The sequence below is a fragment of the Tursiops truncatus genome, chromosome X, assembly GCF_011762595.2.
Source record: "Tursiops truncatus isolate mTurTru1 chromosome X, mTurTru1.mat.Y, whole genome shotgun sequence".
NCBI lineage: Eukaryota > Metazoa > Chordata > Mammalia > Artiodactyla > Delphinidae > Tursiops > Tursiops truncatus.
This window is the reverse complement of record NC_047055.1, coordinates 88,090,946-88,116,885: the sequence shown is the minus strand read 5'-3', so window position 1 is coordinate 88,116,885 and position 25,940 is coordinate 88,090,946. Positions and strand designations below refer to the sequence as shown.

At 41.5% G+C, this 25,940-nt stretch overlaps 1 protein-coding gene across 1 annotated transcript; it reads left to right on the top strand.

Annotated features, from left to right (window-relative positions):
- The first annotated feature begins 1,969 nt into the window (after window positions 1-1,969).
- On the top strand, window positions 1,970-23,027 carry RGN (regucalcin). The gene is made up of 7 exons (XM_019943468.3): window positions 1,970-2,282; window positions 4,091-4,271; window positions 6,346-6,528; window positions 19,553-19,768; window positions 21,279-21,410; window positions 21,772-21,926; window positions 22,608-23,027. Exons 2-7 carry the CDS (start codon window positions 4,103-4,105, stop codon window positions 22,656-22,658), a joined length of 906 nt encoding a protein of 301 aa, XP_019799027.1. The 5' UTR covers window positions 1,970-2,282; window positions 4,091-4,102; the 3' UTR covers window positions 22,659-23,027.
- The last annotated feature ends 2,913 nt before the right edge of the window (window positions 23,028-25,940 follow it).

The window sequence follows — 25,940 nt, the reverse complement described above, 5'->3', positions numbered from 1 at the left end:
ATGTAAATGAGAGAAGGATAAAGCAAATGTGGTAAACTGTTAACATTTGGGGAATCTAGATGAAGGGTAGTCATGAATTCTTTATATTATTCCTGCAACTTTTCTGTAAGACCGAAATTTTTTCAAAATATAGTTACCCCTTCCCTACCAAACAAAAAAAAAAATGCATGTAGTTGAACAAGCTCTATGTGTCAGTACTGTGGTGGGACCTGGGAAGGAGAGGGTAAATAAGATGCATCCCCTGCTCTACAGGACTCATGGTCCAGCAGGCCATCTTGGCAGCAGATCCAAAGGTGTGAGACAAGACCTCCAAGAAGATGACAACAATTTGGGCAAGAAATGGGGAAGGCCTGAATGAATTAGGGCAGTGCCAACGTAGCTGGAAGGACATCAAAGGGACAATATTTATGATCTGGTGACTAACTGGACTTGAGGTAGGGAATAAGAGAAGTCTAGTGAGGTGTCTGGGCTTCTTACACAGTCCATTGGCTGGACCATGGTCCCAGTCACCAAGACAGAGTGCTCAGGCAGTTTGTGGAGAGTAATGGGATTGAGTTTGGACAGCTCAGTGGTGCTGTTAAGTAGAGGGTTTGAGCTACAGGACTGTAGTTTAGGGGAAAGATCTGAGCTGAGATATATTTGGAGGAGTCATCAGCATTGAGGAGTTAGAGGAAGCCACGAGATAAGAAGAAGGCACAAGAGAACCCCAACATCTGGAGATCGCAGTCCCAGTCTTTGCCTCACCCAAGAAAATGTCCTTCAAGTTCTTACTTTTCTACCGATGGTTTGGGCTCTTTGCCAGATTTTTCCCAGCTGGATGTGTGGCTTTCGGAGGTTCCTCACTTTGTAGACTTCCTTCCCACACGTAAATGGGGACATGGGAGAGTAGTTGTCTTAAGTACCTCCCGGTGTGAAGGCGAAATAATTGAGGCCATAAACACCAGTTATTCTAAGTACTGACCATAAACTGAACTGAGATTGCTCCCGCCATCTCCTGCCTGTGCCTTTAGGTATTGATTTCTGGTTCTTCCTCCTTAGTGAATTAAAGGAAATTAGAATGCCACAATGATTGTGATTTGAGTGCGATTTGATAGTGCAGATGGCAAAGAATGGGACACTTGATTGAGAGATATAAATAATGAGGTAACACTGACCTTGGATTCAACACATACAATAAAATGCATAAATCTCAAGCGTGGCACTGGATGGTTTTTGACAGTACATACACCTGTGCAACTCACGCCTCCATCAGGTTACAGAACAGCTCCATCACCCCAGAAAATTCCCTCAACTCCCCTTCGCAGTTAATACCTGACTCGCATCCCTCAGAAGCAGCCACCATTCTGTTTGCCTCCCTCCCTTAATTTTATTTTTTAATGTTTTAAACTTGTGGGTTATTTAGAGAAAGTATGGATGGTCAGGTGGCAGAGCCAGGAATGCATTTAGGCTCTCAGTGGAGAATGTGAAACTGAGTGCAGTTTAGGAATATTTATTCCACAGGATTTTTTTTTTTATTGAGGTATAGTTGATGTACGTTTCAGATGTACAGCATAGTGATTCACAATTTTTAAAGTTTATATTCCACTTATAGTTATTATAAAATATTGGCTATAGTCCCTGTGCTGTACAATATTTCCTTGTATCTTATTTATTTTATACATAGTAGTTTGTGCCTCTTACTCCCCTACCTCTACCTTGCCCCTCCCCCCTTCCCTCTCCCCACTGGTAACCACTAGTTTGTTCTCTGTGTCTGTGAGTCTGCTTCTTTGTGTTATATTCATTAGTTTGTTGTATTTTTTAGATTCCATCTATAAGTGATATTACACAGGATTTCTCTTTCTCTGTCTGACTTATTTCACTAAGCATCAAATAAAGCCTCTCCTCTTGCCCCACCAAAAACGTTTTGCAATAGTTGGCCTCCAGCTGACTCTTCTCCACTAGGAAAATAGGATTTGTTTAACTGTTTGAACTTTCCTTTAGAACCTGTTTGTGTTTAACCGGACCCTCGACCCAATCTCTCGGTGAGGCATTTGGATAACATTTTTTGGTTAAGTCAGAGATTACGTTTAGCTATCCGTCCAAACTCCAAAGCTTAGGTTCACTGGACTCCAAGCCTCTATCCCACCTCCCTGCCCCAGCGGGCTTTGCTGGATTCTTCCTGCCGAGGAGGAGGGAAGGCGTGGAGGGAATCGGTTCCCACCCACAGCTCCGGCCGGGTGACTCTCCACCGCGGGCCCTGCTCTGCCACCTGACCTCTGAGCCACCTGCAAGTCATCAGGCTGGTGAGTGTCCTGCTCAGGCCGGCCTCCCCGCCCCCTCCCTGGAGAGGGGACATCTGGCGACAGCCAGCCCCACCCCCAAACCCGCGCGGCTGAAAGGAGACCGACCCCCTCTGCCACCCGGGGACCCGCGCCCCACTCGGCCGGCCGGGGCTGGGGAGGAGGCGGGCACAACCTTCAGCTTCCCCGCGGCACCCTAGGCCGCGGCTGCGCCGCCAGCCGGTACCGGGCCCGCGCCCGCACAGGTGGCCCGAGCAGAAAAGGGACATTTGCCAGACACCCCCTCCCCCCGGCTTGCACCACGGAGCGTGGGGTTAAAAGTTGCGATTGCAAAAGTCCTGCGTCTGATCTTGGGCCTTATCTCAGATTGACAGCAGGAAGGCCTTTAGAACCTCTGCCAATTTTTAACAGCCAGTGAGGACTGCAAATGCTACAGCGCTGGCAGGCAGCATTTGAGGACGATTTGAGCTGTGTTTCTTAAAAAAAAAAAGCGATTTATCGAAGGTAATATTAAACCAAAGATTATTTTCCCCTACCATTAATTTGCCCATCCATGTGTGGGACCAGTGACTTCAAATCAGATAATTGTCAAGGAGAAAGGTGAAGATGCAGGCAGTTTTGATCACCATCAGGACACAGTCTGGGAAAGAGAGAATGCTCTTGAAAGTTGTCTGTCTTTCCTCTCCCACGTGGGTTTCTTAAGTAAGGATTTTTTCTTTTCTGATTATTTTTCTTTTTCTTCTACCTGTTCGCTGGTCACAGCCTCTGGCCTAAAGTCCCAGCATAGAATGTTCCTGCCTATGGAGTTCAAGACTCCTTGCCAAACTGGCATGGTGCCTTCCTAGGCAGCAAGAAATAGCTGAGGGGCTGTCATTTCCTACAGTGGTGCCCCAACAATGTCCTTTTCTCCCCCCTTTCCATTGTCTGAATTTGAAAATGGATGTTATAGAGAACAGACTGGTGGTTGCCAAGGGAGAGGGGGCTGGGGGAGGGATGGAGTGGGAGGTTGGGATTAGCAGATGTAAGCTTTTATATATAGGATGGATAAACAACAAGGTCCTACTGTATAGCACAGGGAACTATATTCAACATCCTATGATAAACCATAATGGAAAAGAAAATTTTAAAAAAAGAATATATATATATATATATAAACTGAATCACTTTGCTGTACAGGAGTAATTAACACAACATTGTAAATCAACTATACTTAAATTAAAAAAAAGAATATGGATGTTATTTCTACTTTAGTGTATTATCACTGATGAACTGCATTTCGAAAAATGCAGTTCAGAAAAGTGCAGAGCAGGAAGATTGGCCTTTGGGCCGTTAGAGAAGGAAATCAACACCATGCAACGGATGGGAAGGACAGCAGGAGAAGGATGCCCAGAGGGCCACCAATGAGGTAGTTTCCCACCCCCTGACCCGCCTTGGGGGCTTGGGTGCTGGCATAAAGGCAGCCTTGCCTTGTAGAAGCAGCCAGCTCTCTCTGGGGGTCACTAGCGCCAAGGTGTGGATGTTGGAGTGTTGCTTTTTCTCTCTCTCTTTTTAAGAGAAACCTTGAAAAAAAAAAAAAGCACCGGTAAGTTGATTGAAGATGTCTTGTGTTATGGCCTATCAGCTCTTTCTTCATTTTTATCTGTCTCCTCCTGCCACATTGCGTATTTTGTTCTGATCTGGGGAAAGTGTGTCCAGCCTTTCCAGTTCTGATTTTAAAAACTCAATCTGTATTGGGATCTTACCAGCGTCTTAGGTGTTTTGCTGAATTTGCTCCATGCGATGACATTTCACTTTATCTCTGTTGTCTTCAGTAAATCTCTCCCATGACAATGTCTTCCGCTAAGATTGAGTGTGTTTTGCGGGAGAACTGGCGCTGCGGTGAGTCTCCAGTCTGGGAGGAGGCATCCAACTCTCTGCTCTTCGTAGATATTCCTGCAAAAAAGGTTTGCCGGTGGGATTCGCTCAGCAAGGAAGTGCAGCAAGTGACCGTGGGTAAGGATGAAGGATGGGCTTGGATCTGCCCAGACAGCCATCTCTTCCCTGGGGAGGCACTGTCACCTAATGTGTCATTCCTCCGGAACCTTCTTGTTAAAGCGTACTGAATATGCTTAAAAACTGTTGGATTGTCATCCTTTCTGTGTCCCCCACTTTGACCCAGGAGTAAAATCTGGATGGTCAATACTTTCCTCTTCCCCTGCGGGTGCCGGGCAACATTCCCCATTATGTTTTGGATGGTGAGTCACGGTAGGATCTTTCCATCATACCTTCAGTTAACAGCCGTGAAAGTTGGAGACCCGGTTTGTGGCACAGCAAAGGTTATCTACCTTGGGTCAGGCCAAGGCCTTAATTTGAAAAACAAAATAATAATAATAACAACAGATATATCCCCTCTTTGTGCAAAGAGGAGCTTTTGGACTTAGAAAGCATTAACCAGGGCTTTCTGTTCACTGTTCAAAACAGGATTCACAAAGGAATTTCGAGTGCATTGGAGTATGATTCTGTTAATGGCCCTGTGATTTCCCATGGAGGGGTTTATCACATTTTATGGCCCAAGGATATGGGCTTGACTAGAGATAAAGAAGTTTCTTCTTTTCATTATTGTGTTCCTGGGAAAGAGATACCAGGAATTCCTGTGACCTCAGGACACTCTCAACCCAGAACTGGGGACCTTTTTTTCTTAGATGAGAGGGAACAGCTTTTAATTCACTCACGGACATGACTGTGGCTCGAGGCAAAATGACTGTGACCCACTGTGATCAGACTTGGGGGAGGGACCCATCACCTTCCCTAGTCTCTCTTTCCCAATATGCACACATTAGGGATATATTCCTACCCCTAATCTTCAAAACAAAAACAAAACAAACAACCCCCCCCCCCAACCCTGGGAAGGGCTTGTGGTGTCCACAGCAGCTTAAAAGCTAACAGAAGCCTCAGGCCACAGGTTGGGATCCCTGATGAGGATATGACGCTCCTACTAGTGTCTTGCACATTCCCTGGGACCCTCCACGGCTCCAATCAACTTCTGCACAGGGCACCAAGCGTCTTGCACTGAATAGATGCTTAGGAAATGTTTTCACAATAAAGTCTGTCAATTTGTTTCCTGTGAGTACTCACCATGGTAATCAATCTCTCCACTTAAAAAAAGTTTCCTTATATGTGGAAAAATGTTAAACCCAGAAAACCTAAAATTTAAATATACAAAATATAGTAGTATAAGGAAGACGTGATTTTTTAAATCATTGCATCTACATTTCTTTTTTTTTTTTTTTACTATTTATTTTTATTTATTTGGTTGTGTCGGGTCTTAGTTGCTGCAGGCGGGCTCCCTAGTTGTGGCTTGCCGGCTCCTTAGTCGCAGCACGTGGGCTCCTTAGTTGCGGTATGCATGTGGGATCTACTTCCCTGACCAGGGAACGAACCCGGGCCCCTGCATTGGGAGCGCAGAGTCTTATCCACTGTGCCACCAGGGAAGTCCCTCTATTATTTTTTAATCATGCTTACTTCCAAAAAGGATTTAAGAAACAATTTTCAATTAAATACATACAAAACAGGGTACCTTTAACAAGACAAGTCCTAATTTAAAAAAAAAAAAAAAAGACAAGTCCTGTACTTGAGGGAGAGAGAGATGTCACAAAACCCAGTTGCTGGAACTAAACACAGTTTGTGTCCCTGCATTTCCTGAAGATCAGGCAAACTGAGCATTGCTTGCTCTGTGACAACTGCCCTGGTTTACACATCACCCCCTTAGGAACCTCTCCTCTGAACTTGCTGTGGCATCTGCCCCAGTGTACGGTGGCTGCTGTGATTTGACTTCTCTGCTTCTCCCGCTAGACTCGGAGCTTCCAGAGGAGTTGGGTTTCATTCATCTTTACATCCATGCTGCCCGGAACAGCACACGGAGTTCATGATCAACGAATATACTGGGTTATGTAACCTTCACTGTTCAACAGAGAGGAGGGAGCACTCCCCTTGTCAAAAGAGCTGCAACCTCTTAGAGATGCCGGGTGGCGTGATGGACACAGTGTGACTACTGGCTGCCCCCTGACTGCTGCTTTTACCTCTGCAGATGCCCCAGTCAGCTCTGTGGCCCTTCGCCACTCAGGAGGCTATGTCGCCACAGTTGGAACAAAGTTCTGTGCTTTGAACTGGGAAGATCAATCAGCAGTTGTCTTGGCCACAGTAGATAAAGACAAGAAAAACAATCGATTCAATGACGGGAAGGTGGATCCCGCTGGGAGATACTTTGCCGGTATGTTTTACCTTTAGCACCTACTTACTGAGCTTTGGGGAAGACCAGAATGTGACTTACAAAAGCCTCACAGCTGCAGTAGTAAAATAAGTGTTCATAACGGGTCTGGGGTTCTTCTTTCATTATTACTTAAGTCACTTGTATCAAAAAAAAAAAATCCCATGAGAAAAACTTCATAGATATCCCTTTCAACTGTTGTCTCTAGCAGACGAAAATTTGTATTGTATTTTTGTAGTTTAAATGAGTTTTTTTTTAACATCTTTATTGGGGTATAATTGCTTTACAATGGTGTGTTAGTTTCTGCTTTATAACAAAGTGAATCAGTTATACGTATGTTCCCATATCTCTTCCCTCTTGCATCTTCCTCCCTCCCACCCTCCCTATCCCACCCCTCCAGGCGGTCACAAAGCACTGAGCTGATCTCCCTGTGCTATGCGGCTGCTTCCCACTAGCTATCTACCTTATGTTTGGTAGTGTATATATGTCCATGCCTCTCTCTCGCTTTGTCACAGCTCACCCATCCCCCTCCCCATATCCTCAAGTCCGTTCCCCAGTAGGTCTGTGTCTTTATTCCCGTCTTACCTCTGGGTTCTTCATAGCATTTTTTTCCCTTAAATTCCATATATAAGTGTTAGCATACGGTATTTGTCTTTTTCTGACTTACTTCGCTCTGTATGACAGACTCTAGGTCCATCCACCTCATTACAAATAGCTCAATTTCGTTTCTTTTTATGGCTGAGTAATATTCCATTGTATATATGTGCCACATCTTCTTTATCCATTCATCTGATGATGGGCACTTAGGTTGATTCCATCTCCGGGCTATTGTAAATAGAGCTGCAATGAACACTTTGGTTCATGACTCTTTTTGAATTATGGTTTTCTCAGGATATATGCCCAGTATTGGGATTGCTGGGTCATATGGTAGTTCTATTTGTACTTTTTTAAGGAACCTCCATACTGTTCTCCATAGTGGCTGAACCAATTCACATTCCCACCAGCAGTGCAAGAGTGTTCCCTTTTCTCCACACCCTCTCCAGCATTTAGTGTTTCTAGGTTTTGTGATGATGGCCATTCTGACTGGTGTGAGATGATATCTCATTGTAGTTTTGATTTGCATTTCCCTAATGATTAATGATGTTGAGCATTCTTTCATGTGTTTGTTGGCAGTCTCTATATATTCTTTGGAGAAATGTCTATTTAGGTCTTCTGCCCATTTTTGGATTGGGTTGTTTGTTTTCTTGTTGTTAAACTGCATGAGCTGCTTGTAAATTTTAGAAATTAATCCTTTGTGAGTTGCTTCATTTGCAAATATTTTCTCCCATTCTGAGGGCTGTCTTTTGTTCTTGTTTATGGTTTCCTTTGCTGTGCAAAAGCTTTGAAGTTTCATTAGGTCCCATTTGTTTATTTTTGTTTTTATTTCCCTTTCTCTAGGAGGTGGGTCAGAAAGGATCTTGCTGTGATTTTTGTCATAGAGTGTTCTGCCTATGTTTTCCTCTAAGAGTTTGATAGTTTCTGGCCTTACATTTAGGTCTTTAATCCATTTTGAGCTTATTTTTGTGTATGGTGTTAGGGAGTGATCTAATCTCATACTTTTACATGTACCTGTCCAGTTTTCCCAGCACCACTTATTGAAGAGGCTGTCATTTCTCCACTGTACATTCCTGCCTCATTTATCAAAGATAAGGGGACCATATGTGCCTGGGTTTGTCTCTGGACTTTCTATCCTGTTCCATTGATCTGTCTTTCTGTTTTTGTGCCAGTACCATACTGTCTTGATTACTGTAGCTTTGTAGTATAGTCTGAAGTTAGAGAGCCTGATTCCTTCAGCTCCGTTTTTCGTTCTCAAGATTGCTTTGGCTATTTGGGGTCTTTTGTGTTTACATACAAATTGTGAAATTTTTTGTTCTGCTTCTGTGAAAAATGCCAGTGGTAGTTTGATAGGGATTGCACTGAATCTGTAGATTGCTTTGGGTAGTAGAGTCATTTTCACAGTGTTGATACTTCCAATCCAAGAACATGGTATATCTCTCCATCTATTTGTATCACCTTTAATTTCTTTCATCAGTGTCTTATAATTTTCTGTATATAGGTCTTTTGTCTCCTTAGGTAGGTTTGTTCCTAGATATTTTACTCTTTTTGTTGCAATGGTAAATGGGAGTGTTTTCTTGATTTCACTTTCAGATTTTTCATCATTAGTGTATACGAATGCCAGAGATTTCTGTGCATTAATTTTGTATCCTGTAACTTTACCAAATTCATTGATTAGCTCTAGTAGTTTTCTGGTAGCATCTTTAGGATTCTCTATGTACAGTATCATGTCATCTGCAAACAGTGACAGCTTTACTTCTTCTTTTCCAATTTGGATTCCTTTTATTTCCTTTTCTCTTCTGATTGCTGTGGCTAAAACTTCCAAAACTATGTTGAATAAGAGTGGTGAGAGTGCGCAACCATGTCTTGTTCCTGATCTTAGTGGAAATGCTTTCAGTTTTTCACCATTGAGGATGATGTTGGCTGTGGGTTTGTCATATATGGCCTTTATTATGTTGAGGAAAGTTCCCTCTATGCCTACTTTCTGCAGGGTTTTTATCATAAATGGGTGTTGAACTTTGTCAAAAGCTTTCTCTGCATCTATTGAGATGATCATATGGTTTCCTCCTTCAATTTGTTAATATGGTTTGTCACATTGATTGATTTGCGTATATTGAAGAACGCTTGCATTCCTGGAATAAACCCCACTTGATCATGGTGTATGATCCTTTCAATGTGCTGTTGGATTCTGTTTGCTAGTATTTTGTTAAGAATTTTTGCATCTATGTTCATCAGTGATATTGGCCTGTAGTATTCTTTCTTTGTGACATCCTTGTCTGGTTTTGGTATCAAGGTGATGGTGGCCTTGTAGAATGAGTTTGGGAGTGTTCCTCCCTCTGCTGTATTTTGGAAGAGTTTGAGAAGGATAGGTGTTAGGTCTTCTCTAAATGTTTGACAGAATTCGCCTGTGAAGCCATCTGGTCCTGGGCTTTTTTTTGCTGGAAGATTTTTAATCACAGTTTCAATTTCAGTGCTTGTGATTGGTCTGTTCATATTTTCTATTTCTTCCTGATTCAGTCTTGGCAGGTTGTGCATTTCTACGAATTTGTCCATTTCTTCCAGGTTGTCCATTTTATTGGCATAGAGTTACTTGTAATAATCTCTCATGATCTTTTGTATTTCTGCAGTGTCAGTTGTTACTTCCCCTTTTTCATTTCTAATTCTATTGATTTAAGTCTTCTCCCTTTTTTTCTTGATGAGTCTGGATAATGGTTTATCAATTTTGTTTATCTTCTCAAAGAACCAACTTTTACTTTTATTGATCTTTGCTATCGTTTCCTTCATTTCTTTTTCATTTATTTCTGATCTGATTTTTATGATTTCTTTCCTTCTGCTAACTTTGGGGTTCTTTTGTTCTTCTTTCCCTAATTGCTTTAGGTGCAAGGTTAGGTTGTTTATTCAAGATGTTTCCTGTTTCTTAAGGTAGGATTGTATTGCTATAAACTTCCCTGTTAAAACTGCTTTTGCTGCATCCCATAGGTTTTGGGTCGTCGTGTCTGCATTGTCATTTGTTTCTAGGTATTTTTTGATTTCCTCTTTGATTTCTTCAGCAATCACTTCATTATTAAGTAGTGTATTGTTTAGCCTCCATGTGTTTGTATTTTTTACAGATCTTTTCCTGTAATTGATATCTAGTCTCATAGCGTTGTGGTCGGAAAACATACTTGATACAATTTCAATTTTCTTAAATTTACCAAGGCTTGATTTGTGACCCAAGATATGCTCTATCCTGGAGAATGTTCCATGAGCACTTGAGAAAAATGTGTATTCTGTTGTTTTTGGATGGAATGTCCTATAAATATCAATTAAGTCCATCTCGTTTAATGTATCATTTAAAGCTTGTGTTTCCTTATTTATTTTCATTTTGGATGATCTGTCCATTGGTGAAAGTGGGGTGTTAAAGTCCCCTACTATGAATGTGTTACTGTCGATTTCCCCTTTTATGGCTGTTAGTATTTGCCTTATGTATCGAGGTGCTCCTATGTTGGGTGCATAAATATTTACAATTGTTATATCTTCTTCTGGGATCGATTCCTTGATCATTATGTAGTGTCCTTCTTTGTCTCTTCTAATAGTCTTTTTTTTAAAGTCTATTTTGTCTGATATGAGAATTGCTACTCCAGCTTTCTTTTGGTTTCCATTTGCATGGAATATCTTTTTCCATCCCCTTACTTTCAGTCTGTATGTGTCTCTAGGTCTGAAGTGGGTCTCTTGCAGACAGCATATATATGGGTCTTGTTTTTGTATCCATTCAGCCAATCTGTGTCTTTTGGTGGGAGCATTTAGTCCATTTACATTTAAGGTAATTATCGATATGTATGTTCCTATTCCCATTTTCTAAATTGTTTTGAGTTCGTTATTGTAGGTCTTTTCCTTCTCTTGTGTTTCTTGCCTAGAGAAGTTCCTTTAGCATTTGTTCTAAAGCTGGTTTGGTGGTGCTAAACTCTCTGAGCTTTTGCTTGTCTGTAAAGGTTTTAATTTCTCCATCAAATCTGAATGAGATCCTTGCTGGGTAGATTAATCTTGGTTGCAGGTTTTTGTCCTTCATCACTTTAAATATGTCCTGCCACTCCCTTCTGGCTTGCAGAGTTTCTGCTGAAAGATCAGCTGTTAACCTTATGGGGATTCCCTTGTGTGTTATGTGTTGTTTTTCCCTTGCTGCTTTTAATATGCTTTCTTTGTATGTAATTTTTGACAGTTTGATTAATATGTGTCTTGGAGTATTTCTCCTTGGATTTATCCTGTATGGGACTCTCTGTGCTTCCTGGATTTGATTAACTATTTCCTTTCCCATATTAGGGAAATTTTCAACTATAATCTCTTCAAATATTTTCTCAGTCCCTTTCTTTTTCTCTTCTTCTTCTGGAACCCCTATAATTCGAATGTTGCTGTGTTTAAAATTGTCCCAGAGGTCTCTGAGACTGTCCTCATTTGTTTTCATTCTTTTTTCTTTATTTTGCTCTGCAGTAGTTATTTCCACTATTTTATCTTCCAGGTCAATTATCCGTTCTTCTGCCTCAGTTATTCTGCTGTTGATCCCATCTAGAGTATTTTTCATTTCATTTATTGTGTTGTTCATCGTTGTTTGTGTCATCTTTAGTTCTTCTAGTTCCTTGTTAAATGTTTCTTGCATTTTGTCTATTGTATTTCCAAGATTTTGGATCATCTTTACTATCATTATTCTGAATTCTTTTTCAGGTAGACTGCCTATTTCCTCTTCATTTGTTAGGTCTGGTGGGTTTTTATCTTGCTCCTTCATGTGCTGTGTGTTTTTCTGTGTTCTCATTTTGCTTATCTTAGTGTGTTTGGGGTCTCCTTTTTGCAGGCTGCAGGTTCGTAGTTCCCGTTGTTTTTGGTGTCTGTCCCCAATGACTAAGGTTGGTTCAGTGTGTTGTGTAGGCTTCCTGGTGGAGGGGACCAGTGCCTGTGTTCTGGTGGATGAGGCTAGATATTGTGTTTCTGGTGGGCAGGTCCACGTCTGGTGGTGTGTTTTGGGGTGTCTCTGGACTTATTATGATTTTAGGCAGCCTCTCTGCTAATGGGTGGGTTAGTGTTCCTGTCTTGCTATTTGTTTGGCATAGGGTGTCCAGCACTGTAGCTTGCTGGTCGTTGAGTGAAGCTGGATGCTGGTGTTGAGATGGAGATCTCTGGGAGATTTTCACCATTTAATATTATGTGGAGCTGGGAGGTCTCTTGTGGACCAGTGTCCTGAAGTTGGCTCTCCCACCTCAGAGGCACAGCACTGACTCCTGGCTGGAGCACCAAGAGCCTTTCATCCACACGGCTCAGAATAAAAGGGAGAAAAAGTAGAAAGAAAGAATTAGTAGAAGTAGAAAGAAAGAAAGAAAGGAGGGAGGGAGGGAGGGAGCAAGGAAGGAGGGAAGGAAGGAAAAAAGAAAGAAAGAAGGAAGATAAAGTAAAATAAAGTAAGATAAAATATAATAAAGTTATTAAAATAAAAAATAATTATTAAGAAAAAAAACGGACAGTTAGAACCCTGGGACAAATGGTGGAAGCAAAGCTATACAGACAAAATCTCCCACAGAAGTATACACATACACACTCACAAAAAGAGGAAAAGGGGAAAATATTATAAGTCTTGCTCTCAAAGTCCACCTCCTTAATTTGGGATGATTCGTTGTCTATTCATGTATTCCACAGATGCAGGGTACATCAAGTTGATTGTGGAGCTTTAATACACTGCTCCTGAGGCTGCTGGGAGAGATTTCCCTTTCTCTTCTTTGTTCTCACAGCTCCCGGGGCTCAGCTTTAGATTTGGCCCCGCCTCTGCGTGTAGGTCACCGGAGGGCGTCTGTTCTTCGCTCAGACAGGATGTGGGTAAAGGAGCCGCTGATTTGAGGGCTCTGGCTCACTCAGGCCGGGGGGGAGGGAAGGTCACGGAGTGCGGGGCGGGCCTGCGGCGGCAGAGGCCAGCATGAGGCCAGCGTGACGTTGCACCCGCCAGAGGCGCGCCATGCGTTCTCCTGAGGAAGTTGCTCCTGGATCCTAGGACCCCGGCAGTGGCGGGCTGCACAGGCTCCCCAGAAGGGGGGTGTGGATAGTGACCTGTGCTCACACACAGGCTTCTTGCTGGCGGCAGCAGCAGCCTTGGCGTCTCATGCCCGTCTCTGGGGTCCGTGCTTTTAGCCGCGGCTCACGCTCGTCTCTGGAGCTCCTTTAAGCAGCGTTCTTAATCCCCTCTCCTCGCACACCAGGAAACAAAGAGGGAAGAAAAAGTCTCTTGCCTCTTCGGCAGCTCCAGATTTTTCCCCGGACTCCCTCCCGGCTAGCTGTGGTGCACTAACCCCCTGCAGGCTGTGTTCACGCCGCCAACCCCAGTCCGCTCCCTGCGCTCTGACCGAAGCCCGAGCCTCAGCTCCCAGCCCCGCCCACTCAGGCGGGTGAGCGGACAAGCCTCTCGGGCTGGTGAGTGCCGGTCGGCACCGATCCTCTGTGCGGGAATCTCCCCGCTTTGCCCTCTGCACCCCTGTTGCTGCGCTCTCCTCCAGCTCCAAAGCTTTCCACTCCGCCACCCGCAGTCTCGGCCCGTGAGGGGGCTTCCTAGTGTGTGAAAACCTTTCCTCCTTCACAGCTCCCTCCCACTGGTGCAGGTCCCGCCCCTATCGTTTTGTCTCTGTTTTTATCTTTTTTCTTTTGCCCTACCCAGGTACGTGGGGAGTTACTTGCCTTTTGGGAGGTCTGAGGTCTTCTGCCAGCGTTCAGTAGGTGTTCTGTAGGAGTTGTTCCACGTGTAGATGTATTTCTGGTGTATCTGCTAGTGTTGGAGGTTCTCCTGCAGAGGCAGGGGGTGGCTGTGGCTCACCGTGGGGGCAAGGACACTGGCAGCAGAAGTTCTGGGAAGTACTCCTTGACGTGAGCTCTGCCAGCGTCTCGACATTGCCATTTTTGAAGACTACAATCTCGCCCAACTCCCCTCTTTTTTAACAGAACTTTCCTCATGTTTTTGCGTCTAATGTTTCCTTGTGATTAGATTGATGCTATATATTCATGGCTGGAATCACTGCATAGGTGCTGTTCTGTCCTTCTCGGGGTATCCCATCTGGATACCATCTGTCCCTCATTGGTGATGTCAGTTTTGATCACCCAGTTGAGGTCTTAGATTTCTCTACTACATAGCTACTATTTTTAAATTGCAATTTATAAGCAGTTTGTGGGGTCTGTTAGTGATCTATTGCTGTGTTACAAATTACCCTGAAATTTAGTGGCTTAAAATAACAAACATATATTATCTCACATAGTTTCTGAAGGTCAAGAACCTGGGTCTGGCTTGGCTGCATGGTTCAAGGCTATGTCCTGAAGTTGCAGTCAAGCTGTTGGCTGGGGCTACAGCCTTGGAGGGAGCTGGAGTCTGTGAAGCGGCCTGGAGGATCTGCTTCAAACCTGACTTACATGGCAGGCAGTTGGCAGGAGGCTTCATTTCCTTACTGTGTGGGCCTCTCCATAGGACTGCCCGGGGCATGGCCTCCCCCAGAGCCAGTGATGAGAGGCAGAGAGAGAGAGAAAGAGAGAAAGCCCAAGATGGAAGCCACAGTCCTATTATAACCAATCTCAGAAGTGACATAGCATCACTTCTGCCATGTGCTATTGGTCACAAAATTATGGAGGGGACTAGACAAGGGTGTGAATACTGGGAGGCAGGGATCATTATGGGTCAACTTAGAGGCTGGCTACAACATGGGGAGATACTTTAAGTCCAAGCAAATATCCTGGTCCTCATCAAAATATCTTCCTTAGCTTTTACATTCCTTGATGATTCTCACTTGAAGCCATCTTTATTATGATGGCTGCAGAATGAGTTATATACAGATTTAAATGAATTTTAACTCTAAGTTTGAAATTAAATAATGCATTTCACATTTAGTTCTCATTTAGCTCCCATCCTAACAACCCTATAGTTAGCCAAAGTTGATTCTAAATCCCTGCTGTTTCCACCTCCCCACTCTTCCACTCACATCATCAGCCATGCTGTCCTGGCTCCATTCTCTTTCTTTCTTTCTTCCTTTCTTTCTTTCTTCCTTTCTCTTTCTATCTCCTTCTTTCTTTCACTGTGCTGGGTCTTTGTTGCGGCATGCAGGATCTTTAGTTGTGGCATGCGGGATGTTTTAGTTGCAGCATGTGAACTCTTAGTTGTGGCATGCATGTGGGATCTAGTTCCCTGAGCAGGGATCAAACCGGGGCCCCTGCATTGGGAGCACGGAGTCTTAGCCACTGGACCTCCAGGGAAGTTCCTCCATTCACTTTCAACATGGAAGGTAAGTAAGATCTGAGCAGGTGGTGTGGATTGTTTCCCATCTTCCTGGACTTTACACAAGCACAGATCTAGTCCAGGACAGGTTGAAAGATTAAAGATGAGAATCCATTGGAAGCCCTTCTGCCAGTAATTTCTGCAGGATGAAGAAATATGATTGGATACTCTACCTCCTGTTGAAGTTGATTTTCTCTCTCCCTTATGGCTAGAAGTTTACAGCTCTGTGGCACTTGGTGAGACAAAATTAAAATGCCCTCAGAGGCCTGAGTTCTTAGCCTGGAGTCCCCAATTCTTAACCTTTGCCCTCTGGAGACCCCTTAAAATTGTAGGCATCAGTGTGCCTACATACTGGTCATGTGCATCTGTCAGAAGCACCTGAGAAAATTTTTCTAGAGAGAGTTTATAGATTTCAGCAGGTGTTGAGAGCTGTCCCTGGCCCAGAAAAGGGTGGGGTCATCTGATAGTCTGGATGGGGGTCTCTTAGTGGTGGGTAGTACCCTGAAGGTGTCCCAACACCCAAGGTCTCACCTGTCTGGGCTCACTACTAGATAATGATAAACCAGGGCTCCAGTTTCTTTCCCACTAAGGAAGAGCCCTTTCTAAGCAGTGGGGGATCCACATTCATGCTCCAGGCATCTCCTTCTGTGAGGCAGATAGTGGGGGAAGGGGGTGGGTGGGGGTGGAATAGAAATAATAGAAACAAGCCCAACTGCCCTATAGTAAAAAAACAAGGAGGGAGGTCTGGCTTGCTGTTCAGGCTTCCCAGTTTCAGTCCATTTTCCTCTAACTCACTCTTCTTTCAGATAGAGCATGTTATAGTAAATGAGCTTTCCGATTTCTTCATTATGTTAAATTCTGCTCTATCCTCTGAGATCACACTCAAGTCTAAGTGCATATTCCATGGGCACATGAGAAGAATGTGTATTCTGCTGTTGTTGAATGGAGTGTTCTCTATAAATGTCACTTAAGTCCAGTTTGGTTAATGGTATTCAGTTCTTCTATTTCTTTGCTGATTTTCTATCTACTTGAGTCTATTACGGAGAAAGGGATGCTGACATCTCCAACCGGAATTATGGATCTGTGTGTTTCTCCTTTCAGTTCTGACTTTTGCCTTGTGTATTTTGAAGGTCTGTTGTTAAGCACATGCACATCTAGGATTATTATGTCTCCTTAGTGAAGTGACTATTTTCACAATATGTAGTTACTCCTATTTATCCCTGGTAGTTTTCTTTGCTCTAAGTATATCTTGTCTGATACTAACATAGCCTCTACAGTTTTTTTAAATTAATATTTGCATAGGATAGGTCTTTTCCCATCCTTTTACTTTTAAGCTACCTATGTCTCTTATATTTGAAGTGAGTTTCTTATAGACAGCATATAGTTCTATTTTCAAAAAGTTTATTCTGACATTATCTTAATTGATGTGTTTAGATTATTTACATTTAATGTAATTATTGATATGCTTTGAGTTAGATCCACCATTTTATTATTTGTTTTCTCTTCTTTCCCTCTGTATTTTTTGTTACTCTGTTTCCCCTTTCCTGCCTTCTTTTAGGTTATTTGAATATTTTTTAGAATTCAATTTTAATTTACTTATTGTGATTTTTCACTATATCTCTCTGTATAGTTTTTTAAGGGCTCCTGAATGGATTACAAATGTATAGTTAACTTTTCACAGTCTGTCTAGAACCAATATTTTACCACTTCAATTGACAATCACCCATTTATGTCATAGTTGTCTTTATATACATAGATTTAAAATCCCATCAGAAAATGTAATTTTTGCTTTCAATCATCAGAAATATTTTAAGGAACTAAAAGGAAGAATAGTCTATTATATTTACTCATATACGTGCTATTTCTATTGTTCTTTCTTCATTCCTGTTGTTTCTTTTGGTATTTCCCTTCTGTCTGAAGAATTTCCTTTAGCAATTCTTTTAGAACAAGTCTGCTGGCTATAAATTCTCTTAGTTTTACTTCACAGGAGAATGTCTTTATTTCACCTTCATTCTTTAAGGATATTTTCACTTGATATAAAATTCTAGGTTGACACATTATTTTTCTTTCAACAAATTAAAAATGTATCACTTTCTTCTGACCTCCACAGTTTCTCATGAAAAATCAACAGTCATTGAAATCATTATTCTCCTATATGTTGTATGTATGTCATTTTTCTTTCATTAATCTTAAGGATTTCTATTTAACTTAAGTTTGGTTGTTTGTTTTTTTGGGTTTTTGTTTGTTCTTTTTTTTTTTTGCCATGCCACATGGCATGTGGCATCCTAGTTCCCTGACCAGGGATCAAACCCGTGCCCCCTGCATTGGAAGCATGGAGTCCCAACCACTGGACTGCCAGGGAAGTCCCTATTTAACTTAAGTTTTTAGAAATTTGATTATGATGTGTCTGGGTATAGGTTTCTTTGGGCTCATCCTGTTTGGGGTTTGCTCAGCTTCTCAAATATATAGCCTTATGCTTTTCACCAAACTTGGAGAGTTTTGAGCCATTACTTCTTCAAATATTTTTTGGCCCTGTATTCTTTGTCCTCTTCTCTAGGAATCTAGTGACACATATGTTAGCTCTTTTGTTGTTATCCCACAGGTCCCTAACACTCTATTTTTTTTCAGTCTTTTTTTCTCTCTGTTGTTCAGATTGGATAATTTCTTGATCTAGCATCAGATACACTGACTCTTTCCTCTGTCATCTCTATTCTGCTATTGAGTCCATCCAGTGGGTTTTTTATTTCATTAATTTCATTTTTCAGTTCTAAAATTTTCACTTGGGGATTCTTTATATTTCTCCTCCTTTGCTGCTATTTTGAGTTTTGTTTTAAGACTTTGCAGATCGTTCTTTTGAGCATTTTTATAAGAATTGCTTTAGTCTTTGTCAAGTAATTCCAACATCTGTGCCATCTCACTGTCTGCCTCTTGATTCGTTTTCCTATACGACTTGAGATTTTCATGCTTCTTTGTGTTGCCAAGTAACTTTGGATTGTATCCTGGACATTTTGACTATTACCTTATGAGATGCTGGGTCTTGTTTAAATCCTATGGAGAATGTTGATATATTCGTTTCAGTAAGCAATCTGTATGTTTAGGTTCAGATCACAAGTTCCACTTTCCACAAGTTCCTACTTTCTATTAGGTGCCATTAGGTGCGCCACTCAGTGGTCAGTCTGAGACCTAGAAGGAGTTCTATCCATTAGCTCCATTCTCCAAATCTTTAGCATGCTAATTAGAATCAGATCCATGCATGTACAAACAGATGAGCCCAGCAGATCACAAACAACTTTATGGGGTTGCATTCCTGAGCATCATCCCTCTTCTAGTACTTTCCAGCTTCCTGTAGCTCCTTTTCATTCCTCCAGTCAGAAACCACCCACTTCTATGACTGTTCTGCCTCCAGGGCCAAGTGGCAGGAGGGGAGAGAGAGAGAACATGAAAGCAACCGTGTTTGATCTGCCCTTTTGTCCCTGCAGCTTCACTAAATGCAGAGGAATGTCGCCTTCCCTCAGAGTTTTGATTCCTGTAGTTTCCTGTTGCTGACCTCTCTCTGCCTTTGCTACCCTCACTGCAGAATTGCCTGGGGGCTGGTGCATGAGAAAATGGAGAAAAAGGAGGAGAAAATAAGCAGGGGGTTTCTTCCACTCTCTCTCTGAGCCGTAGGAGTGTTTTCTGCTCCTTGCGCCAGATCTAGAGGTTTCTCTCGGACCTCTTTCTGCCTGCACCATGGTGCTCACTTCCAAGTTTCAAGCTGGGTTGAGTTCAGGCCAGGGCATACTAGAGGATAAAATGGAGAGCTCAAGAACTCACCACCAATTAGGTGATACTTCAAATTCTGTGTTCTTCTCTGAGCCGCCTGATAATTCACATTGCAGAGTTGTCAAATAGCTATGCCATGCATTTTGTCCAGGTCTTAGAGTTGTGGTCAGTGCGAGAAAATGAGGTTGGTGCAGATGTCTGGAACCAGAACCTCTCAAGGTAGTTTTAATTTGCGTTATAAGCAAGGTAGTTGTCATTAAAAAAAAAAACCCATAGGACCCAGATTGGGATTGTATAATAATTTCCTTGATTTCATCACAGGGAAGGAGTCCTGGTGAGAGAAGATGGTGCAGTGCATGCGTGGGATGCTGTGCAGCTGAGCTCCATACTCTTTGGGTTTTGTAGGTACCATGGCTGAGGAAACAGCTCCAGCAGTTCTGGAGCGGCACCAAGGGTCCCTGTACTCCCTCTTTCCTGACCACCATGTGGAAAAGTACTTTGACCAGGTGGACATCTCCAATGGTTTGGATTGGTCTCTGGACCACAAAATCTTCTATTACATCGATAGCCTGTCCTACTCGGTGGATGCTTTTGACTATGACCTGCAAACAGGGAAGATCTGTATGTACTTTTTCATTATTTTTCTTAATATTGCTGGTATTTTTTTCATATGCATATGACTAGCAGGCTGCCTCGCCCTTAACCCATTTGAAAAGGTCCTTACTTTTCAAACAAAGAACTGCCTAATGTTATGATTCCAATATTGTAATGATTACACAGACTTGACTCTGCTGCCAGTCAAGCCATGGCTCTCAGCACAACTAAATATGGCCACAGTTTGCATAATATGGCTAGATCCTTAATCCTTTTTCTTGCAACCATCACTAGAAAGAGGCTCACTGTAAAACGGATCCTGTTCTACCAGCTGGTGCTTAAAGGCAAATAGTATACAACAGAATGGGACAAAAGAACAGAAAATTAGAGTTTGGGGTTGATATTTCTTATTTGTACTTTAGTTAACTATAGGCAAGTACTTAAAGACAAATTAACAACCTTTCAAAATGGAAAAGTAAAAAAAGTAGTTGCAGATTGTTCAACTCCACCAACGGATCTAAATGAGCCATAGTTGGAAACTGGGAGGAAAGGAATTATTGGAAAGAATTTAAAAAGGAGTGCTTGAAACTTTCATGAAAGGTGCCAGACCACAAGAGCAAAACCAATCATAAAAATGACTTGAAAAAAATCATGAGTCTCATGTAGATTTAATCAGAGGCTAAATATTCCAGCACAGATGTTTTGCTTTGAAATATGTAGTGCTCTTTTTCATGACTGTTTTTACCCACTTTACTTACACATGGTTTTAACATTTTTCCCCTTATACCTCAATCTGATTACTGTAATGACCTGGATTTTGTAGTGTAATGTTCCTCTGGATTTTGATGCTTGTTTTTTGTATATTATGATTCCCTTTAAGGCCGGCCAGTTGGTTTCAGAATACCCCTCTTTTCAGAAACAAGCTCTTCTAATATTTAGATAAGGTGATTTTGGAGCATTTAGTTGGGCAGAAACAGAACTCATGCACCTTGTTAGTTTTTGTGCGTGAACTGTTGGCAGCTCAAACCTGGGCCCTTGGCTCTGAGAGCGTGGAGTCCTAACCACTGTACCACCAGGGAATTCCCCAAAGTAGGCATTTTTGGAAGTAAAACAGCAAAGGTCTAACCACAGACTGAAGTGTGTCTGAGGTGGGCATGCAGGGCTTCAGTTCAGGTCCCTCAAAAATATCTTTTGTTATTTTATTAAGAATTCTGCTTTCTTTTTTCTCTCCTCCTCTGAAAGCTTAGGTAGCTGTGTCTGTACCCAAACTAAAGGGAGTGAATCCACTCCAAATCCTACAGTACAAATCCTTTGTTGAGGGGTGCCCACTCATGTTTTTAGACATTTTTAGAGTTAGGAATCCTCCTGAATCATCCCACCTGTGGTACCCATTTGCCAGACACTGGATAAGCAGAAGCGATCAGTATTTATAATCAACTTGATTGCTCATTGTTTGATGCTCAGTATTGAGTGGCCTGTGGTTTTGGGGGGTGTGTGTGTGGTTGGTTTGTCTGTTTGTTTGTTTTTTTAACCATAGCCAACCGCAGAAGTGTTTACAAGCTGGAGAAAGAAGAACAAATCCCTGATGGAATGTGTATTGATGTTGAGGGGAAGCTCTGGGTGGCCTGTTACAATGGAGGAAGAGTGATCCGTTTGGATCCTGAGACAGGTAGGCCCACAGCAGAATGGAAAAACCCCGCCATGTCTAGAAAACACCAGACGCTAGGGGCCAGAGAAATTTCATTACTAATAAAGTTATATAGAGATATATTCAAAGGTCTCAATTGGATGATTTTGGAAATAAAGGCCAAAGATATAGCCCAAAATGTTATAGTCAGAACTCTTTTTCCTGTAGAGGTAAATCTTTTTTGCCCAGAAGAAATTGTCAGGGAAGGTAGGTGAAATACCTGGACGAAGTCTGACCTCCAATTCTTCTTTGAACTTTCCTATTGCTCCACAAGGGGTTCCGAAAAGTTGTGCGGGTGGAAATTTGCTAGAGCTAGACTTAAATGAAATATTTGGTGACCTAGGGAAAAGACTCCGAACTGTGAAGTTGCCTGTTGTTAAAACAACCTCATGCTGCTTCGGAGGGAAGGATTACTCTGAAATGTATGTGACCAGTGCCCGGGATGGGATGGACCCCGAGGGTCTACTGCAGCAACCTGAAGCTGGTGGAATTTTCAAGGTGATCTGGCTATATCTTTTATTTTGAGGGTGAGGTGGGAGATCTTCGGTTAAGTAACTGAATGATTGGTGCTTTTTCATACTTCCCAAATACAATTGTATTTGGCATTTAAGCTCATCATGCTAGACTTAAAAACATTTTATTGAGATTTTCTAGACCTGAAGTCCAGGACAATGTGTTTAGCCCACTTTGTACAGTGCTTTAAAATATTTTTTTGCTTCAGTGGTGTTTGAAATTCTATAAATCAGTAGAATAGGCTTGGAAAACCAGTGTTTGAAACACATTTATAAGATTAGTTGATTGTTTTGATGTTGCAAGAATATTTTCAGGTTCTTAACTTTTTTTGGCAGTGAAATAAACACTGATAAGAGTTATAGATCTCTTGAGCTGAAAAGAAATGTAGAAATCATCTGGCGCAAACCCCTTTCTTAACAGATGGGAAGAAGATAGAAATAAATTCAGTTTTCAATCCTAGTTGTAAATGGTTGCTAGTTGAATTATTATCTATGTGAATAATTGGGTTGGACCATAAATACCTAATCAAATAGTTCCTTTTTATTATAGGAAACAAAACAAGGATAATAGGTGGCTAAATATATTATTGTGGATCATAAAAATGTTTTTGGAGAATACTTGTGAATTACCTTGTATCAGAGTTTCTCTCTTTTCTTTTTTTAACAGATAACTGGCCTGGGGGTCAAAGGAATTCCTCCCTATCCCTATGCAGGATGAGTGACAGGCCTTCCTTCATAGTGGAAGAGACTTAGAAGACAACTAGAAAATTCTGGTGCTGAAATTTCAGTCTAGTTACAAAAAAAAATGAAGCAATGATATTAATAGGATTAAATTTTTAATTACAATTTTTAAAACATAGAGCATTTTTAACAAGGGGTGACAGGTGGTTTTGATAACATACTATAAGGCCTTCTGCAAAAGTGCTATAGAAATATAGAGGTGTTCAACCGTCAACCAGCCTCTTGATTCTTTGCAAATTGCTGGTGGAATCGGGGAAGGGGGAAGGAACCATATTTGTTCTTTACTCTGCATTCGATACTTACTATACCTAAAGCTTTAAAACATTAATAAATAGTAGTCTGGTAATGACTTGCTATGATTATGTTCCTTTTTATTTTCATCATAATCTTATAAAATATGCTGCAGTGCCGACCTACCTTCATATTACTTTTCCTGTATGTTATTTTACAAATTAAAATATTGCTGGAGGATAAGAATCAAACATTTTGGCAAAATCTATGGTTCCGACTGCCACCTAGTAGATGTAATGTATCACTTTGGAAAGAATACTTTAAAAATAGCCTTATTGGGGCTTCCCTGGTGGTACAGTGGTTGAGAGTCCGCCTACCGATGCTGGGGACACGGGTTCGTGCCCCGGTCTGGGAAGATCCTACATGCCGCGGAGCGGCTGCGCCCGTGAGCCATGGCCGCTGGGCCTGCGCGTCCGGAGCCTGTGCTCCACAATGGGAGAGGCCACAACAGTGAGAGGCCTGCGTACTGCAAAACAAAAAACAAAACAAAACAAAAACAAAACAAAAATAGCCTTATTGAGTTATAATTGACCTACACATATTTAAAGTGTACAATTTGATAAGTTTGACATATATATACACATTAATGAAACCAACACCTCAAGTAAGATAATGAATCTATCCACTACCCCAAGATTTTCCCTGTGTCCCTTTGTAATCCTTCCCTTTGGCCCTTCTGTATGCCTGCCCCCATCCCCAGGAAACCACTGATCTGATTTCTGTCACTATAAATTAGCCTTAAAATTGGGTACTGTGATTTCTCCAACTTTGTTTTATCAAAATTGTTTTAGCTCTTTTAGTTCCTTTGGCCTTCCATATAAATTTTAGAATCAGCTTGACTATATCTACAAAAAAATCCAGGGGCAATTTTCATTGGAATCGCTTTAAATCTGTAGAACAATTTGGAGAGAATTGGCATCTTTACGATTTTAAATCTTCCAACCCATGAACATGGCATGTCTTTCCAATTATTTGTCTTCTTTGATTTCTTTCATCAGCATTTTGTAGTTTTCAGCATACAGATAATTGTTTTGTTCTGTTTTTGTTTTTGGCCGTACATGCAGCATGTGGGATCTTAGTTCCCCGACCAGGGATCAAACCCCCGCTCCCTGCAGTGGAAAAGTGGAGTCTTATCCACTGGACCGCCAGGGAAATCCCAAGCATACAGATCTTGTACATGTTTTGTTAGGTTTATATCCAAGTATTTCATTTTCTGGAGCTATTGTGTTATTATTATTTAAATTTTTTGTTTCCAGTTGTTCATTGCTCATTTATGGAAGTATGATTGGTGTTTGTAGCTTGAATTTGTATCTAATGACTTTGCTAAACTCACTTATTAGTTCTAAGAGTATCTCTATAACTTCTCTGGGATTCTTTGGATATATAATCATGTCTTCTGTGAGTAGACAGTTTTATTTTGTCCTTTCCAATATGTATATTTTAATTTCTTTTTCTTACCTTATTGCACTGACTAAAACTGCCGGCATTACGTTGAATAGGAATAGTAAGAGTGGATATCATTGGCTTGTTCCCAATCTTAGGAGAAAAGCATGCAGTCTTTCTTCAGTAAATATGATGTTAGCTGCAGAATTTTTTGTAGATGCCCTTTCTTAGGTTGAGTAAGTTCTCCTCTAGTCTAGTTTGCTGAGAGTTTTTATTAGTAGTAGTATTTTGGTTTTTTATTTTATTTTATTTATTTATTTTTTATTTACTTTTGGCTGCGCTGGGTCTTCCTTGCTGCACACAGGCTTTCTCTAGTTGCGGCGAGCAGGGGCTACTCTTCATTGTGGTGCACGGGCTTCTCACTGTGGTGGCTTCTCTTGTTGTGCAGCACAGTCTCTAGGCGTGTGGGCTTCAGTAGTTGTGGTGTGTGGGCTCAGTAGTTGTGGCTCGTGGGATCTAGAGCGCAGGCTTAGTAGTTGTGGCGCGTGGGCTTAGTTGCTCCGCGGCATGTGGGATCTTCCTGGACCAGGGCTCGAACCCATGTCCCCTGCATTGGTAGGTGGATTCTTAACCACTGCGCCACCAGGGAAGCCCAGTAGTAGTATTCTGGATGTATTTTATCAATTTTTTTCTGCATTTGTTGATAGCGATCATATGGTTTTTCTTCTTTAGACATTAATATGATAGATTTTTGCATCCTTGGGATAAACCCCGCCCTGGGTGGTGGCATATTATTCTTTTTATATATTACTGGATTCAACCTTCTAAAATTTTGTTGAGGATTTTTACATCTATGTCCATCACGGATATTGGTCTCTAGTTTTCTATATTTCTAGTGTCTTTGCCTGGTGTTGATATCAGGGTAAGACTGGCCTCAGAAAATGAGTTAGAAAGTAGTCCCTCCTCTTCTATTCTCTGGAAAAGATAGTGTCTATTTATGGTTATTTATTCTTTAAACATTTAGCGAAATTCACCAGTGAAGCCATTTGGACCTGGAGATTTCTTTTTCAGAAGGTTTTTTAAACTTTCCCTAATAATTATAGGACTACTCGTGTTATCTATTTAATCTTGGTGAGGTTTGGTAGTTTCTGGCTTTCAAGGAACTATTCATTTTCGTGTAAATTGTCAAATTTATGTGCTTAGAGTTGTTCATAGTATTTCCTTATTTTTTTTAATAATGTCTATGAGGTTTGTAGTAACATCCCCCTTTCTCCCTGGTACTGGCTGTTTGTGTCTTCTCTATTCTTTGTCAGTCTTGCCAGAGGTTTATCAGTGTATTGATCTTTTAAAAGAACTGATTTTTTATTTCACTGATTTATCCTCCTATCTTCATTATTTTCTTCCTTCTACTTTATTTTGGTTTATGTTGTTCTTTCTCTAGCTTCTTAAATTGGAATCTTAGACTATGAATTTGAGACATTTCTTCTTTTCTAAAATAAGCATTTAATGCTATAAGTTTTCCTCTCAGCACTTCTTTTTCTGCAGCCCACAAAGACTGATATGTTGTATTTCCATCTTTGTTAAG